Here is a 10,955-nt window from a genome sequence, read left to right as displayed (position 1 = left end):
TTGATGAACTATTTCAATAAACAATTATTTTTCTTATAAAAACCATTAGTATTATGCAGCCAAAAATTTACTGCATGTATACTATGAAGCTCTGTTTTTAAAAATTAAAAAATAAATAAAAGTAATAGTAAAATTTTTCTTTTAGATTGATCATTTATTTTCAATGACACTAATAATATTAAATACAAATGGACTTTCATAAAATAAAAATACTTAATTTTTATTTTACAATTAAAAAATATTAGAGAGATTATTAAAAAAAATATAAAAATTTATAATGATATAACAAAAAGTAATTATTTAAGCTAAATTTATAAAATAAAAATTAAACCTTCAGACTGCAAATGCACTTATGGGAAGCAGAAAAATTATGGATCCGAATCCTCTCCCACTAAAGGGGCCAACTGGAGGTCCAATTAAAATAATATGGTTCAAATGCGACACAAGAAAAATTATGGATCCGAATTACAACTAGCCTCCACTTGTAGTGTAAAAAATTAAATATAAGAAAAGCAAGAGAAATTGCTGGTATGAACAATGCAAACAAAAATAATCTTTGTTGTTGACTTGTCATCAAGACATATTCTAAGACGATTCTAAAAAACCACATTAGAATGTGCGTCATAAAAAAAAAAAATTAGCTGTGATTCTAATTCTAGGCGGTGGCTGAGAATATGAAAAACTTGAACAAGAAGTTGGAGAGGACATGGTGAGTGAAGGAACAATGAAGAGAGATGCCAAAAAAATGAGGGACACGTGGCATGATCTCCGTCATTCTTTTTAATCTACGGTCAGTTATGACATTTTCATCTTAAATGAGCGTGAACTCGGATTTTTTTTTTTTCAGAATGCTCTCACCAAGACAATTATCCTTTTTGCACAAGTCCTAAATAATTCGCGAGCAATTATAATAATTTGTTTATTTCTCCACCATGATATTCATTCTTAGGGATCACAAGCACTAACCTAATATATGGAACAAAATCAATCTAGGTTGTTCTAGATTTATCAAGAATAAGAACCACTTGTTCCCATAAACAAATTTAGTGTTTGGCCAATGACTTGCCTACACGTGCTCCGCATGCCTTCAAACTAGACCTTGATGGAAAGTTGGAACTTAGTTGAATGCTTAGATAGGCTGAATCCTAGGGAAAGAGCACGACATTTTGACCTAACTGGGTTACTTTCACAAACTTATTCCCAATATAGGTATGTTCTTAAACTATTTTCAAGTTGGGTCTGTTTTTCTACGTAAACCCCAGCCTATCCCGCCAGCCTGCATGGCGGTATCACTGGCGTGGCGACACGTGGATGAAGCCGCCAGGATGAATGGCGAGACAGCTGCCAGTTGGATGCCGCCAGTCGAGGTAGCGAGATGCCCATGGAAGCCGCCAGTCATAGCAGCGAGACCCGTGGAAGCCAGTTGGATGCTGCCAGTCGAGGTAGCGAGACACCTATGGAAGCCGTCAGTTGTAGCAGCGAGACCCGTGGAAGAAGACGAAGTGAGGTGCACTGTTTCTTGCTGCAGTATCTCGCTGGTTGCAATGGCGAGATTCACGTATGCTTTATAAAATGCTTCCCTGAACCAAACATGGCACACTTTCATCTCACCTCTTCATGCATTCTTCGTGTTAGTGCTTGTGCTGCTGGGTGTGGTTGCTATTGTTGTCCATCTTCCATTTTTTCAGTGTGTCAAACTAAGTAAGTTAATTAATATTTTTTACGTTATAATTACTTTAGATATTAATATTATTTATGTTAGATATTATAAGTTTATATTGTAAATTAATTTTAGTTTTTATGTTAATATTATTTGTAAGTTTTAATTAGAGGTTAGTTTTAGTTATAATTTTTTATGGTACTTAATTTTAGTTTTAGTTTGGGATATCCTAATTTTTTAGTTCTGTGTGTTAGTTTTAATACGTTAGTTTTACAAATGATAGTTTTTTTATTTCGTTAGTTTTAGTTTTAAGTATTTTAAGTTGTTAGTTTTACTTGTAGGTATCCTAAGTTTTTATTTTTGTATGTTAGTGTTAGTTTTTGTTTTATAAATTACGGTAGTTTTAATTTTAGGTATTTGAAGTTGTTAGTTTTAGTTGTAGGTATTTTAAGTTGTTAGTTTTAATTTTAGTTTTAGATATTTTAAGTTGTTAGTTTTATATGTTAAATTGGTTTTAGTTTTAAGTATTAGAAGTTAATATTGATACGTTAATTTAGTTTGTAATAATTTTATATATTTTGTTATGGTATTGTAATAATTTTAGGTACGTTAATTTTATATAGTTTGTAATAATAATTTTAGGTATTGTAATAATTTTACAAATGTTAGGTATGTTCATCTCACAACACACATTGGGGAGACCTTCCTGTGCATAGCTTGCGTTCCTCAGCTGTCTCCTCGAAGCACGAGCGCAAGGCCAAGTCGCTATTCAGAGTGGTGAGAACTTGCCACAACAAAATCTACACCGATATCGCCGGTTCCACTGGCGGTATCATTCCACGTGTCAACGGCTTGCAGATTTCGCCATTCATACTGGCGATACACTTACATGGCTACGCAAAAAACAGACTCACCTTTGAAATAGTTTAAAAAAAAACCTATATTGAGAATAAATTTGTAAAAGTGACCCAGTTAGATCAAAATGCCGAAAGAGCACATGGAGAGATCATTTGCAAGAACTCTAATACTTTTCTTTAAATACTTAAGTCAAAGTTAGAGGTATAGGAGGCTAAGATAGAAGATGTAGTAGGATGTGGAGTTCTATTAGCTTTGATAGGCTCCTTTTTTATAAGATAAGATAAAGTGATTATCTTACTTATGGAAGAATAATTATGGGAATGTGTTTTAGTTGTTATATTTTTAGTAAAATATGATTTTAACTTTAATTATGGGAATGTGTTTTAGTTGTTATATTTTTAGTAAAATACAATTTTAGTTTCCAAACTTTAATTATGATCAATTTAATCTCTGAATTTTATAAAAAAATAGTATTTTTTGTTGCTCATGATGAAAATTGTATATAATAGGAGACAAAATCTATTATTTTTTTAAAATTTTAGAAACCAAATAATCAAAATTAAAATACAGAAATTAAAAATATATTTTATCCAATAATTATTTTTTGGTGGGTAGTAAGAATTTTGAATTGTTCTCTAATTGCATTAGTAGCTCTAGGGGTGGACCCAACAAAATAAATTAAGGGCGGGGACCAAATATAACCTAGATAATTTTAGGGTAAATGATTTGTTTAGTTGTTTATCTTATTTTTTTATTCAATTTTATCTTTTATTTTTTAAAAAAATTAATTTGATCATTTATCTTATCTTTTTGTTCAATTTAGTCATTTATATTTTTAAAGGTTCAATTTAATCTTTTATCTTATTTTTTTAGTTCAATTTAGTCCATTATCTTAATTTTTTTTTGTTCAGTTTAATGCTTTAGTATATTTAAAATTGACATTGTTAATCCTTTAAAAATGAATCATTTTTGTTCAGTTTTTTTTTTCCTTTCCTTCCACTTCATTTTTAATTAAAAAGTCCATTCTTAAATGATTAACAACATCAATCTTAAATGAATTGAAGGATTGAATTGAAAAAAAAAAGATAAATAATCAAAATAAACTTTTTAAAAGATAAATGAATAAACTAAAAAAATTAATAAGATAAAAGGACCAAAATGAATTTTTTAAAAGTCAAGGAGTAAAATGAACAAAAAATAAAAGAAATGACCAAATTAAACTTTTTAAAAGATAAAAATTAATCTAAACAAAAAAATAAATAAAAGATCGAATAAGTCATTTGACCATAATTTTATAATAAGAATCTACATTAATTATTTATTTATAAGAAAAAATATCCAAAATCTATTAAAATAAATTTCAACGAATGCCTTATATAACTTAATATTTTTTTATTATATTATTAGTATGAAATACTTTTTGTCTTTATTGAGTCTCCCTTCTTAATTATATATATTTTTTCATTTAAGGCTGAAATCTAAGATCTTGAATGAGATCACTACTATTTAGACCAACAATTTAATAGTGTACAACTTAATATTTGATTTATTTTTTTATAATCAAAGTCTTCAAATAAAAATAACTAATTTAATATTAAAATATTTTATATATATATATATATATATTAAAAAAATAAAATTAAAAAAAATCAGGGGCCAATACTCGCCTCCCCAATACGTTAGTCTGCCTCTGGGTAGCTCCATATTGGGCCTATCAGATTAGACTATTCACTTATTATCAAATGAGTCTATTAGGCCTTACTGCACTTGGGCTAGAACAGGTCTTATAAATATTATACTCATATTTTTTTTTCCCAAACATTTGTTAGTTATTGGTTTTACTGAAACTAGTAAATTAAGCTTTAAAAGAACCTTAATTCAAACTAGCGATGAATAATAAATTGAAAAAAATAGTACATGCTCTTATAATGTAAAAAAAAAAAATATATATTATCACTCAATCATAACTTGATATAAATATTAAGTTTGTTGGCTATTACAACAATCATCTCAAAAATCATACTACTATGATACACCATAGTGTATATATGGAAATTTAACTTGTAAAATTTTTGTTTCTTATTTTAACATTTTTTCTAACTTCAAAAGAAGAAAATTTAGTTCACAAACACCAGATGCAAAGGAATGCTAGTATAATCTGGACTATGGAGGGATTATTGCATGGTTTTAATTTTAAACTTGATTGGGTATATAGATTAATCTTGCAGGATGCACTGATGCGCGCACTCCTAATTTTCAATATATCTCAGAAATTGTTTGTCCAAAAAGAATGTAATATATTATATTTTGGATCGTGCTTTTGCAGTAAGCTCTCTTCTGAGAATTTTTCCTGAAGCTGTCTTAGGAACATTGTTGATGAATGTTACCCTTCGCAATTTTTTGAAAGGTGCAACCTGTAAACAAGTGTAAAAATGTGTAACAGCTACCAAAAATGCACATAGACTAATAATTCAGATGCGATCAAAGATCAAGCTCATTCTTTATTCTTTATCTTTCTCTTACCTGCTTAGCAATAAACTTCTGAATTTCTTCTTCAGTCAGTGAACTATTGGGTGAGCGAACAACATAGGCAATTGGAACCTCACCAGCCTCATCATCAGGATATCTATTGCAAAGGAAGTAACTCAAGTGTGAATTCCTAATAATAGATAACAAAATACGTGTAAAGTTAACCTTCAGATAATTTGTGATACTTACGGCACAACAACAGCCTCTAGTATTTCAGGGTGAGAAACGAGAAGCCCTTCAAGTTCTGCTGGTGCAACCTAGTTACAAGGAGGCAAAAAAACTCATTTATTGTCCCGGATAACCTGAAGGGTTATAGTAATATAAACAAATAATTACACAAACAGAGCAGCACATGCATTATTGTGAACTTAAATTACTACAATTGACACATTTATAAGTTGGGACATGGAGCATTTGTTTAATTAATGTACTTCAACACCCCACTATCCTTCTGATAATCAAGTAAACCGAGACTCACAAGGATTTGGTTAAGATTTCAGATGTATAATCATGCAATGTACTGCATAGCAGAAAAAATCATTTTCATTATTGACATGGTATTTGCACTACATACCTGGAAACCTTTGTACTTGATCAGTTCTTTGATACGGTCAACCACATAAAGTTGTCCATCTTCATCAAAATATCCAAGATCTCCTGTATGTACCCACCCTTTTTTATCTATAGTCAATCTCGTGGCCTCTGGATTGTTGTGATAGCCTGAAATTTTTTGTGACATTTGCTCTAAGTTTTATATAGGAAAAGCCTACAGAACAAATTAATACCAAACTCCATATAGAGTAAAAAAACATGTTAATCCCCCACATTCCAGCAGAAAACATGGAGTGAATGAAGAATCTGAATTACAGTCTCCAATTAGAAAGTCAGACTTGTATAGTTGTATGAGAATATAAACCAAGCCACCACAGTTTATAATGCCCTTTACAAATTAGTCATAAGATGAATTATGCTCACAAAATTATTTAAAAGCATGAAGAAGGAACATTAACAGTGCATGAAGATGTTGTTTCAATCAGATTATTAACTCATGGGGGAGCACTTACATTGGCAGAGGATTTACAAATAAACTAAAGTCTTGACTAAAAAGATTTGAGGGGGCATCAGACAGTTTATGCTCTAATAACCACAAAAGTCCCTTTCTTACTATATTCCTAGAAGCATAACAAGAACATTACCATATGATGGTATTAATGTTGGAAAAGGACTCATGTTTTTTTAAGAATCTAACCCGACCACGTCTTTTGTTTAAGAAAAGCATTTGTCACACATCTTTTTTTTCTAAACTAGAAAGAACAGAAGGGGAGCAGGGAGAAGATAAGTGTCCAATTGTATGAACTGAGACTAGACATGGTCAAGCTGTGTCAGGTACAAAGTGAACCGAACTGGCAGATTCAGACCAAACTATCATACAGTCGACAGTGGTGTGCTTAACCTGTCTGGCCTAGGAAATTCAGCTATCAACTTACCATGGTTAATTGTTTTGAGATCCAAAGTCCAATATTATGGGGTGCTTATCCTTACCATGACTGCTTCTAGCCATTTTTTTTTTATAAAAAAGATCCAAAGTCCAATAAAATGCGACACCATGGTGCTGAGTGCTGCTGACCTTTGTCATATTTCAGTAAAGGGTTATATTACTCTGTATAAAGCAAAAAACATCCCCCCACTGACTAAGAGAAGTAAAGGGTTACGCGACTCTGTAATATGACAAAGAGAAGTGTCAGCAATACACTATCTAATAAATTATTTCTAACACACAATCTATTATTTTTATTGTAATCATGTTATTGGTACGGAGTATCTACTAACTTCCCTGATGACTAATTTTCGTTGAGAAATTTGACTAGCTATCTTTAGTAGGGTTCTCCCCTCCCAACTATACTTTTTTCATCCATAATTACAAGGCTTAAATCCGAGACCTTACTTAAAAGAACTCAGTCTAATACCACTCGAACTAATAACTGCACACAATCTATTGTTGGTTAACTAAAAAGTACAAAATCGGGATACAAACTCATTAAATAAGTAGAGTCCAACAAAATTTGTGTTCAAAAGAATATTAAGGAGTGTAGCATTTCTCAATAGTAAATATTAGAGATTGAGAATTTTATGCATAAGCATGAATGCTCCATGGTATGCACTCTACCTTGCATCATGTTAGGTCCCCGCACCCATATCTCTCCCAACTGTCTAGGAGGGAGAGGCTTCTGTGTATCCACACTCACTATTTGAGCTTCGACTCCTGAAACTAGCGTTCCCGTTGAGCCAGTATGACGAACCCCTACTCTTGGATTCTCCACAGAAACAATGCCACAAGTTTCTGTCATACCATAACCCTGACAACACAAGAAAAATACTACATAAATATTACCAAAGAAAAAAAAATTGTCAAACTGTCAAGAGTTTATTCGGTCAGCACCAGTCTTAAGATTGGTGAACTTAACATGTCTAAAATAGTAGCAAACTTCACGATGTTCTGAGAGACTTTAGCTCTTTTTTTTTTTTGGTGAATAAGAGACTTTAAATGAAATAAAGTAAAATTGCACCTCAGGAGCTAAAGGTGTGTTAAGAAAGTTGACAATTACATTACATTTTATTTGTCTGAATGACAATTACAGCACAATCTTTTTTTCTTCTGAATGACAATTACATTATATACCGAACTTTAGACTTGATCCGTTGTTGGGTTGGATAACATTCTTAATTGTTTTACGTAATTATCATAAGGTTACAATTCTTATTTTTGTTTCTTTGTCCTTGTCATCATGAGTCATGTGACCCTCATCCAGTGGTAATTAATGAATTAACTACATTATATAGTTTTATTATTAAAACAAGAAAATTTGAATACGTTACGTTCTTTTGGAAAATGATGAACCTATATCCCATATGTTTAAGTAAAAATGAGTGTACACAAGAGAGATGAAGAGAAAGTAACAAGTATGATGTATATATGGTGAAAAATAAAAAAAAAATACATAAAAAAATGAGTTGAAAATGAAATTGAAGAGAAAGTAAATGTATAAATATAATTACTTATTTTTTATGACTAATGGAGGCAAAAAAATAATAGATGATAAGTTTGTTAAACAATATCATGAGAAATAATATATGCATAACAATGTAAAAGTTATTTAAACTGATGTCTAATTAAAATGAGTGATTTATTAATTTTATAATAATTATGCTAAAAGTGTACGTAAATATATACTTTATTTTTTAAAAAATAAAATTTAATTTTATAACAATAGTAAGTATTTTTTTTTTCTGTATAGTTTTGTTCGAGACAATGTCAAACATTAAATGTGTGTGCTCTTTAAGTGGAAATTCAAATCTTGATTCTCATGTTGTTGGGAAAGACCTTCTAGTAGACTCAATCCCATTGGCATACACATTAGTAAGTATAGATATACTTTAAATTAGACATGACAAAAAATCATGTATAGGCAAATACCTCTTTGACAGAAAATACATGTTTTGACCGAATATGGATACAGATATGAGTATGGCTCCAACTATTTAAACGAGGATGTGAATGAAGATGATGAGTGCCAAATTACACCATACACGTATCTGCTATTATATTTAAAAAAAAAAAATTATTTTGTCACAACACATATATGTATATAATATTAAAGATTTTATTGTTATAATTTTTGAAAATATAAATAAATTAACTTAGTTAAATAATTAAATAAAAAAAACTTTAAAATATAATTAAATTCTTAATTTTTTATTTTAATTTCTCTATTATATATATTGTTTGAATTAAAATACAATTAAAAACATAATATATAATTTACTTAAAATATATATAAATAAAATAAATTTTTTATAAAAAGATAGTGTAATGGAATACCGATAACTATAGTTGAATATGATAAAACCCAACAAAGTTGAAGATAACCATGAAAATTTGAAATCCGTATTGATCCCACCTAAAATATACTTTTGATTTGGTTCCATATTCTTACCTGACAAATGGCAACATGAGGAAAACGCCTGCCACACTCTTCCATCAAGTCTTTCCCGAGAGGAGCAGCACCCGAACCTATACGCCTCAACGAGGAAAGATCGTAGTTTCCAACCACGCTCTGTTTCGCCAGACCAAGCAGGATCGGAGGCACCACCCACAGCTTCGTCACCCTCTGCTTCTCAATAGCCTTCAGCAGCGCCTCCAGCTCGAACCTCTCCATCACCACCACCGCGCTCCCTCGCCGCAGCGCCGCGTACGTCACCACCGCCAGCCCGAACACGTGAAACATCGGCAGAACGCACAGGTACACGTCGTCTTGCTCCCCGGCGAGGTCGTCGTCCATTCCGATCATCACCGACGCCGCTATGAAGTTCCGGTGCGTCAGAACCACGCCCTTGCTCAACCCCGTCGTTCCCGAGGAGTACAGAAGCGCCGCCGTGTCCCCCTGCTTCACGCCGCTCTCCGGCAGCTCCGTCGCCTGTCCAGCCATCTCCATCACCGCGTCAAGACTCGTTATTCTCGACACCTCGTTGCCAGCTTCGAAACTCACGAGTCTGGACCGAGCGAAAAATAAGTGAGAACTAAAATAAATTTTTATTATATGAGACCTTTTGGACAATTAACAATATTATCTCGTTCTAATTTATAAGAAATAAATTAGAGCATAAAATACTTACCCTTGAGCTGTTTCCGTATCGATAATTACGGCGGGGAGGTTGAGGTTCTTGACTTTGTCCCATAATTCTGGGACGGTGATGAGGAGTTTGGGGTTGGAGTCGTCGACTTGCTTCGAGATTTCGTTGACTGTGTAAATGGGATTGGCGGTGGAGACGACGGCGCCGATGGCGGTGGCAGCGAGGAAGCATATAGGGTAGTGGATGCTGTTGGGAGCGAGCAGTAGGACGACGTCGTTTTTGTTTATGCCTAGTTTGAGGAAACCGTGGGCAAGTTTGGCGACCTGTGATTTGAGGTGCGCCAAGGTAAGTGTTTGGGAAGAGTGGGAATCGACGAGGGCGATTTTGGATGGGAAAGAGGAAACGCTTTGGAAGAGGAATGAGACGAGGGAGAGGTTGGGGTCATTTGGGAGAACCAAACAAGGCCTTAGAGACCTGTATATTCCATCGCCACCGTACCCTGCTTTCTGCATTGGAAAACTAATTTAAGAGATATAAGTGGGTGCGGTGAAGGAAGGAAATCAAGGGATTTTGGGTTCTGAATGAATTTGGCAATTTGGAAATTCACCTGGTTTGTTTATTGACACCCATAGTCGTGGATAAGATGATAGCCAGACATTAATTGTCGACAATATGCCTTGTTCTTGCATTTAAATTGGATCACAATTCACAACTAAGATGATGGTGATATATGACTTTTTCAAGGTTAAAATAATAAACAGCAGACCTCATGTAACTTTGGAAACTCAGGGTTTTGGTGTAGAGGAGAGAAATAAGATGGATGAAAATAGAAAATAAGTAATTTGAAAAAGAAAAATAGAGTCAAAATAAAATGATATATTATGTTGTTTTACTAGATAAGTAGGTGAGAAATAATATTTTTGTGTTAAAGAAAATCAATCTTTTATACCTAAAATATCCAAAAAAAAGTCGATCTTTTGTCTAAAAAGCAAAGAAAATGGATTTTGTTGTTGTAAAAAATCTAATTTTTTGCTTTAAAAATTGATTTTACTGTAGAAGGAAAGATGAGAATTTTAAACTATGAATCCATCCATCCCACCACTTGTAACTTTACTCTCTCGTATCAAATTTCACCTTCATTTCTATCTTTTGTCATTTATTTTTCTATGTCTAACGAGCACAGCCTAAGCGATTAGAACCCGGAGAAGTGGAATTTGAATTTTCTTTTCTTTTGTTCAAAAGCACATGACAATTCTCTTAATTAACAAAAATACAA

General features: G+C 32.4%; 1 protein-coding gene across 2 annotated transcripts; it reads right to left on the bottom strand.

Annotated features, from left to right (window-relative positions):
- Window positions 1-4,449: 4,449 nt before the first annotated feature.
- Window positions 4,450-10,415, bottom strand: LOC114376222 (4-coumarate--CoA ligase-like 7). 2 transcript variants are annotated; one of them, XM_028334216.1, is made up of 8 exons: window positions 10,287-10,415; window positions 9,722-10,198; window positions 9,043-9,625; window positions 7,215-7,404; window positions 5,622-5,767; window positions 5,237-5,304; window positions 5,042-5,144; window positions 4,450-4,932 (listed from the first exon to the last, which is right to left on the bottom strand). In XM_028334216.1, exons 1-8 carry the CDS (start codon window positions 10,307-10,309, stop codon window positions 4,819-4,821), a joined length of 1,704 nt encoding a protein of 567 aa, XP_028190017.1. In that variant the 5' UTR covers window positions 10,310-10,415; the 3' UTR covers window positions 4,450-4,818. The 2 variants fall into 2 exon arrangements, with proteins under 2 accessions (XP_028190017.1, XP_028190018.1); XM_028334217.1 differs by having other exon boundaries at window positions 9,043-9,598; window positions 10,287-10,413.
- Window positions 10,416-10,955: the final 540 nt, after the last annotated feature.

This window comes from Glycine soja, chromosome 11 (assembly GCF_004193775.1).
Source record: "Glycine soja cultivar W05 chromosome 11, ASM419377v2, whole genome shotgun sequence".
NCBI classification, from domain to species: domain Eukaryota; kingdom Viridiplantae; phylum Streptophyta; class Magnoliopsida; order Fabales; family Fabaceae; genus Glycine; species Glycine soja.
This window is presented reverse-complemented; position numbering and strand designations above follow the sequence as displayed.